This window comes from Fulmarus glacialis, unplaced genomic scaffold, assembly GCF_000690835.1.
Source record: "Fulmarus glacialis isolate BGI_N327 unplaced genomic scaffold, ASM69083v1 scaffold16169, whole genome shotgun sequence".
In the NCBI taxonomy this organism is placed as follows: Eukaryota; Metazoa; Chordata; class Aves; order Procellariiformes; family Procellariidae; genus Fulmarus; species Fulmarus glacialis.
Window position 1 is genome coordinate 21232 of NW_009231551.1, and position 7687 is coordinate 28918.

The 7687-nt window shown below is 39.4% G+C and overlaps 1 protein-coding gene across 1 annotated transcript in view; it reads right to left on the reverse strand.

Annotated features, from left to right (window-relative positions):
* MRPL1 (mitochondrial ribosomal protein L1) overlaps positions 1–6840 on the reverse strand; it is a gene marked incomplete at its 5' end in the record, with an annotated part of 16329 nt that extends 9489 nt beyond the window's left edge. Inside the window, 5 exons of the mRNA XM_009584632.1 lie at positions 1943–2043; positions 3558–3669; positions 3899–3970; positions 5539–5622; positions 6597–6840. Of these exons, the coding sequence (XP_009582927.1) occupies positions 1943–2043; positions 3558–3669; positions 3899–3970; positions 5539–5622; positions 6597–6840 (613 nt within the window). The remainder of the gene's footprint in view (positions 1–1942; positions 2044–3557; positions 3670–3898; positions 3971–5538; positions 5623–6596) is intronic.
* Positions 6841–7687: the final 847 nt, after the last annotated feature.

Sequence of the window (7687 nt, forward strand, 5' to 3'; positions counted from 1 at the left end):
CTCACACAAAGCCATAACCACCGAGTCACCCCTCTGCACACAACGCAATACACAGCAGCGTGACAGAGCACGTCACGTTGCATGTGTCGTGTTAGAGTCACCTCTGCCACGTAGCTGACATAAACTTAGCACATACGAACTCTGTCTGCACGTAAAACCGCATCGTGCTGTTTCTGATCCAAGATTAAGAGTTCATTCACGAGAACCTATTGTTTACTTGTATTGAGTAACATCTCTGGCTGCACCAAATCTTATGAAGTGCCATGAAACTGCAGGGCTGAGCTGTCTAGACACAGAACCTAAAGTCATCTGTAACGCCAACATCTGACATCAGTGACAGGACGTGGTTTTAACTTCAGAAACTCAAGCCACAGCTGCCGGATGCTACACCAAGGAGAACCAACTGCAATTGCACTGAATACTGTCAAGACATCAGAGTTATTCATTCACTTTTATTAAAAACCTGATTTTCCTTCTTTACTATACAAGAATCAACTTTACAGTAAGTTTAATTTGCAAGTATTTTTTAGGCTGATCTACAGTCTAAAACTTTATTAAAAATCTGATTTTCCTTCTTTACTACACAAGAATCAACTTTACAATAAGTTTAATTTGCAGGTATTTTTTAGGCTGATCTACAGTCTAAAACGATTAAGGTTTAAGCAGTCCAAAGCAAAAATTCAAAAACACAGTCACCATACTTGAAACTAAGACTGATCTATGGATTTGAGGCATTTCACACCGTCCCTTAAACATACAAACAGCTAAAGATACTTCCTGCCTGTATCAAAGTGTCATATATGACACACTTTAGCAGCGTAGTCCCAAGAACCTCAGTTCTGAGTATCATATAGACAAGCAAACCCTTGAAATTCACATGCACAACTCAGAGCAGCTAGCCAGCATTAATAAACTTGCTTATCTCTAACACCGCCAGACAACGCTTCAGGGGTTGGGTATCTTGCACACTTCCTTTCCGTACCAGTATCAGCTAAAGGAAAACTAAACATCAGGCAGGAATAAAAATAGACAAAACAGAATGAAAACAAAAAACACAGTTTGGAGCAGGGAAAATAAACAACTTCAGGGGTTGGATATCTTGCACGCTTCCTTTCCGTACCAGTATCAGTTAAAGGAAAACTAAACATCAGGCAAGAATAAAAACAGACAAAACAGAACGAAAACAAAACACAGTTTGGAGCAGGGAAAATAAACAAAAAACAACATTAAACAAAACATATTAAGGGCCAAAAAAAAAAAAAAAAAAAAAGAGCAAAAATACTCTTACATAACCCAATTTTTTAGCAAAGCACAACTTAATTTTATATTTCAGGTGTAATGCAAACAGTTCTTACTTTTTGCTCCAGTCCAGGACTGAACTTATCAAAATTAAATGAGTCTTTAATTCCTAGGCTAAAGCAAACACTTTTTGATCCACCTGTGCATATTAACCATGGACTTACGACCCATAGTTTATTTACTTAAAAAAAATAACAAAGCAGCTTTATTCTACTCACAGAAGAGTGCTAGGGAAGGTAGGAGGAAAGGGAAGCCTACGTTAAGATGTCAGCTCAGGAGGAGATTACTAGGAATAGTACCTTCTTCATCCCATTTTGCTCATTATTACAACTCCTCGCCAATCTAGTGGCAAACACAGATCCCATTCTCGGTACCTTTAGCCTCTTAGCATCAGGTAATGCCTTGCTCTCACTTTTAGGGGAGCCATCTTCTACGACCACACATTAACAACATAGAGGGCTCACATCAGCTGAAGATGTCACACAACAAAGAGTAAGAGTTCCATTGACTTCACAGGTCCGTTAAAGAACGTGGTTAAAAATCTTGGAAACACACAGATTAAAAACATGTTGTTCTCCCTCTTTTAATACTAACTTCAGTTCTGCTCAGTAGAGAAGACTTAAGAACTCTATATACAACTTACTCTTGCTATTCGTGTCTTGATCACACGCTCGTCTTCTACCATGTACTCAAGACCTTCTCTGAAGAGTTGCAGCATTTTGGGAATATCGTGGCCCAGGGAATCTAATTTAAAGAAGAAGGCAAAAGATTTGTCCGAGTAATGCTTATTGGCATGGCTAAGTGTGATACTAGTAAAGAGAGAATTCAATCTTTCAATTAAGGCAGTTAAACTCCAATCAAAAAATGCAGTTTCATGGACAAGACAATGGTGTCCTCACACATGCTATATAAATCACTTCTATCTTCCCTCCTTCCTCATAAATCAGCAGACATGAACAGGAAACATGACAAAGGCTTCACTTCAAGTAAAGAACCTGTTTATGTATACTAAGACAAAGCTTTATTACCTAACGTAATTCAAGCAGCTTGAAAGACCAAAACCTACTGAGTTAGGTTTAGAACAAGCCCCAAGTCTTCCTTGAAAATGAAGTCTGCAACTACTTAGTAGCAAGGATACACACTGCCTGGAACACACTGGCCTAATCCAGCCATTCCCACAAGTCAAGACAGCTGTTTCTCATCTCAGCTGCAAGGGCTCATTTGACAGATTTACACCATCACTCAATTGCTTCAGATACAAGCATTACTTCTCCCACACATCTTTTGATGGCTCCAAGAGAAATCGGCTCTGTATGAGCTACAAACCAAGTAAGTTCATAATGGCATAATATAGCTTTCATTTATTTCAAAAATTATGTGGAGTATTCTCTGTTGCAATGTTTTGGACAGGTTAATAGGTTTGTCTCAAATGTTTAGGAGCCTAAAAATACTGCCTGCAGCTTGTAAAACATTAAGATAGCTGGGACAGGGAAGTAAGAAACACGGTTCAAGACTCAGTGCTTCACACAGCTGGCACAGGCTCTACAGTCGAAAAACAGCCTTTTTTTTTTTTTCGTATTTGAAATAGACCCCTGACACATAGCTAAAATCAATTAAGACAGCAAGGGAGCTCTACAGTTGAAAAACGGCCTTTTTTTTTTTTCGTATTTGAAATAGACCCCTGACACATAGCTAAAATCAATTAAGACAGCAAGGGAGGACAAAAGTATTGAGAAACTCATGTTTGTTGCTGTGAAAACCTGAACTGAAGAGGAAACGTCTTGAGCATTATGAAAAAGGAGAAACCACACAGATAAGGGAGCAGGCTGTACTAAGGAAAAGCATAACTAACTCTGTGGTTGAGTAGTAATGAACAGGCAGAAGGAGCAGTAGCACTCACGAAGCTGGGATCCAAACAATTGCACAACAGTTAGACAACGCAACTCAGTGAGTACTTTTTTTTTCCAAGTTGTTTCTGTTTTCCCGGCTAACTTCACTATTATGGTTCATCAGGACTAACAAGCATAGGGGCAACTAGTAGGCAAACTTATCTTGCTTCTAATCCCACATTTGCCTGTTGTACGAGAAAAGCACAGTTCTACATTCCCAAAACTACTCTAAGACAGAAGAAGTGGTTCAATCACATACAGCCTAATACTCAATGTAATTTTACATATTCGTCAGAAAATTTTCAGTGTCACTTCTAGAGTTAAATCTTGTTCAGTACTTCAGATTTATAGTAAAGAATTGCTTCTTACTTCTTTTTGAGCTTGGGTATTTTCGTCTTAGTTTGTTCCTTAATGGTATTAGCTTAGGCATTATTGCAGGAACAGCTACATAGAAGTCCACTTGAATTTCGTCTTCCAAAATCTGCAATAAAAAAAATTCAATGTATTTAGGAATGCAATAAATGACCTCAGTATGCAATTTGACCTACAAGCATGTCTGAGCACAGAAACTCATCTCTCACTCTTTATATTGGCTGCTAACATCAAGCTAGATTTTACTGGACATGAGGTTTCTTGCTCCTTCCGCCTCAGTCACTGTTTAAGTTAGGATATTTATTTAATTTATTTAAGTCTTAAAAAACCATAAATACCCATTTGATTAATTCAACTCCTCCCACAACAGCAGCTCCATTCTCTCGAGCTATTTCAGCTTCTTCCTCATTCTGTTGAGAGAAAAAAAATACTTAGTAACATCAGTACTACAAATTTGTCTCTATCAACAGCACCGCATAGGTGATTTATCTTGGACAACTGGGTATAAGAACAGGCTATTTACAGGTTAAGAAAGAAAGAATGGTTTAAGGCAATCAAAGACCAAAAATACCTAATGCTGGTGATTTAATATAGGAGCATAAATTCCACTCCAGATCCCAATAAGAAGCAGTTAAGTCTTTAGTCGACTTATACTGGAGAAGAAGGAGTAAAGCCCACCCCATTTTCTGAGCGGCTCCATCAAAAGCCCTTTCTCTTCCCCCCTCCATCCTCTGGAAACTACAACAAACCACCCACTGGATGGAGCCAATATCTTGCTCTAAGCTTAAAGAAAAGCACAGAACATGCTACTAAAAACCACTGTAAAATAAGGCTATTCAACGTCTGAAGTGCTATTAAACTTCGGCTTCAAAGAGCATTTATAAGTTAACCTCATCTGTCCGCTGCAAGGTTTCGCTTTTAAGAGTCTGAAATATGGAAAGGTAAAAGGCATCTGTTCTGTAAAAACTTTGGCTCAAGCTTTTGATACAAGCAGATATTCATAACTCAAAGCCAGAATCAACTTTTCCTCACAAGAATAAAATTAATAGCTACACGCTTCCATCCAAAACCACTAGCAAGCGTTTCAGTCTCTTAACCTTTTTGCACATATACACCTTCACAAGGCACGGGATCCCTTATCCCACGTGAATTTGAGCGAAGAGAGAAGGTTGTGAGACACAGCAACAAAGAACCTGGCATGCTCGGGTCTTTTGTCAGCCCTCCCTTCTGTATAGGATTCTCACCTCGTAGCTCAGGTGGAGAATCTTGTAACAATTAAGCCCAAAGGGTAGTCAACTAAATCTGTGACAGTTCTCTAGATCATCTCATACAGATATATATATCGGTCTATTCTGTTAGAATGATAAACTGGCAAAGGACAGCAGCAGAGGCTGAAACCGATCTCATGCAGATGCTACAACTGCTTTACACACCATGCCACACGAGTGAACTCCTAGGAGAGTAGACAAAGGGTTTGGGGGAGAGGGCTGCTATTTAGGGTTTTCGAGGAGAAGTTACTTGTCCCCCACCCAAAGGTATCCTGTTACAGCACAAGTTACTGTGAATAACACCCACTTCTAATCTGCACTGCCTACTAAGGCTTAAAACAGCAGGGTTGGACACGGCTCCTACACTAAACCAGCTGCCTGTATTACAACAAGACGACAAAGATTTCACTCTATAAACAATCTTTAATCATCTCTTACTTAGTCACATCTATGCAGATGTTTGTTCTCAAAGTGCCTTGCTAGAATAATCTACATATATGTAAAACTATCAAGATGAAGGAAATGCTTTAAGACGCTTGTTAATACATTAAAACGCTGCTGAAGGCGAATCCTAGACAGACTTAAGAGTTCTGTAAAGCACTTGCAGAATCTTCTCAGTAAAAGTACAGTACTTGCATGGGAACTAGTTGTGTTGTAAGAGCGTGCTAGATACATAACATGCAGAAAGCAAGTAATTCAGGCTTACCCACCTCTGTGAAAACCAAGACCTTATTCGTTTCATCTGTAAAGCGATATGGTAGAAGAACAGTGCTTGCAAATGGATCCACTTTTTTCTAATAAGTAAAGGAAGAAAAATATTAAAACAAACAAACCAAAAAGATATCAGGACTTAAGGGCAAGTTATACAATCGCGTGGAGTCGGTCTCCTGAATAGCAATCTTACCCACAATTTCCTTGCATAGAGGTAATGACAAACAAGCACGACGCATAGACTTTGATTGCTTTTTCATGTCCCGTACATACTCAAATCTTAACTTGAGACATCAATTAATTGTGATGCAGTTTGCCCAAGAGAAAGGGGCTGGGACCAGCGTAGGATTGCTACCATGCTCTGGTACAGTCAGTAACAACATACCCTCCAAAAGCACGAGCAAGAGCTCTGCATTTCTTTAAGCATGAACTTATTTTCTAGCTCTCAGGGACCCCTGGCATACCAAAGGGATATATGGGAAGAAACCAACTCTGAAGTGGCCTAACTGTTTTCTACTTATGGGGGATGTGGAAGGAGTTTTAAAACTGCGCAAGAGACCTTTAAACCAAAAAGGTCACAGGTAAACGAGCAATAGCATACTTTCAAGGAACATTTTTAAAAAAAAAAAAAAAAAAATCAAAACAAGGTGAAGGACAGAGGCAGGAAGAAACCTGTCTTAACACTTCTCCCTATAACAATCATCCCAGAACAAATCACACACGATGATTTTGGTAACACATCTTTAAATGGAAAGCCCAAACAGATGTAAACTTAGTTTGATCAGTTCTGTCCAGACACGAATTTTAGTCACTTAATAGCCTGTTTTCAAAATCCTCAGTGGTGCCACTTTCATCTCAGGAATATGAGAGATGTTTAATAATTATACATGTATAAGGGCACAAAGCCACCTGCAAAAGCACACGTTGTACTCACCATCAGAGAAGCTGCAGGAGGCAACCGAGCAGGCCAACAGCAGCATCTGCTCTGCACTTAAAACACAGCCTTCCCACGTTAAAAAGAAAAAACTATCAAAATTTGTATACGCTTCCAACCTACCTTCTTCTGTAGTGCCATATCTAGGAATACGTTAATATAGACATATTGTTTGGGGTGAGTGAAGTCCAGCTCCTGAAATTTCTTTAGCATACCCACAGCCTCTTCCACTTCATAGGACGGCCGCTCATAATACCACGTCAAGTATACATCATCCACGGGCTTGCTCATCAGCGGCCGCCTCCTAGTTACTTGTTTCTTTTTTTTTTCTTCCTGCTTGGTCTTTTTTGAATCTTTTTTTGCAGTTCTAAGACAAACGTAAAATATTGTTAGATCATCAACTGAAGAATTCTGCACGTGTTCCAAGAGAAAAAAGTAGAAGCTGTTACGTGTCACTTATTAAGTAACAACTAGTTAACAAGGAAGGATCTACACAAAGATGAACAGCATCCCTAAATTCATTCCAGTTACTTGTCTCAGATGGCCAAGACAGAAATTAAAAGCTCTGAAGGCAATTAAGCTCCTCAAACAACATAATCACATTTGTACCACATGGTGGTACCCGTTAATGTACCATGAGCCACATGGAACCAAGTTAATGACCTCCTACTGTATCAAAGCAAAACCAGTTTAAGATAACACACCAACTTTTACAGGTCTTGCCTTCACACGGGCTGGTAGCCGGCACTGTGGCCAAGCTGCTTCTAAATCGAGCAAATCCCACACCCCTTCCTGGGTTTTTCTTCTTCTTCTCATAGTGGATCATGGCAGTCCCACCTTTCAAAAAAGGTTTCTCCTCCCTTTCCTTTGGGAGGAGTTAACAAACATGAGCCCCACTCCTTATTCTCCTACCTATTTTCAAAGTCTCTCAAAACAAGGAAAAGAAAATTAAACTAAGAGCTAGATACTCCAACCCTTTATTAATTATGGTGAAAGAGCCTGCAACACTTCAGAACGCTTGGTGCACAGCACGTTTCACTGTTCTGTACAAAGAGGTCATTTTTAGTTCTCCCACTTACGCCGTAATATCAGACTTAAAGAGACAACAAATTAAACAATAAAAAGCAACCTGAAGCAAGAAGAACTGTTTGAAACTTGATTCCATAAGCTCACCAGCTTTCATACTAACGGTACTCCTTAACCTGTAATCCAGC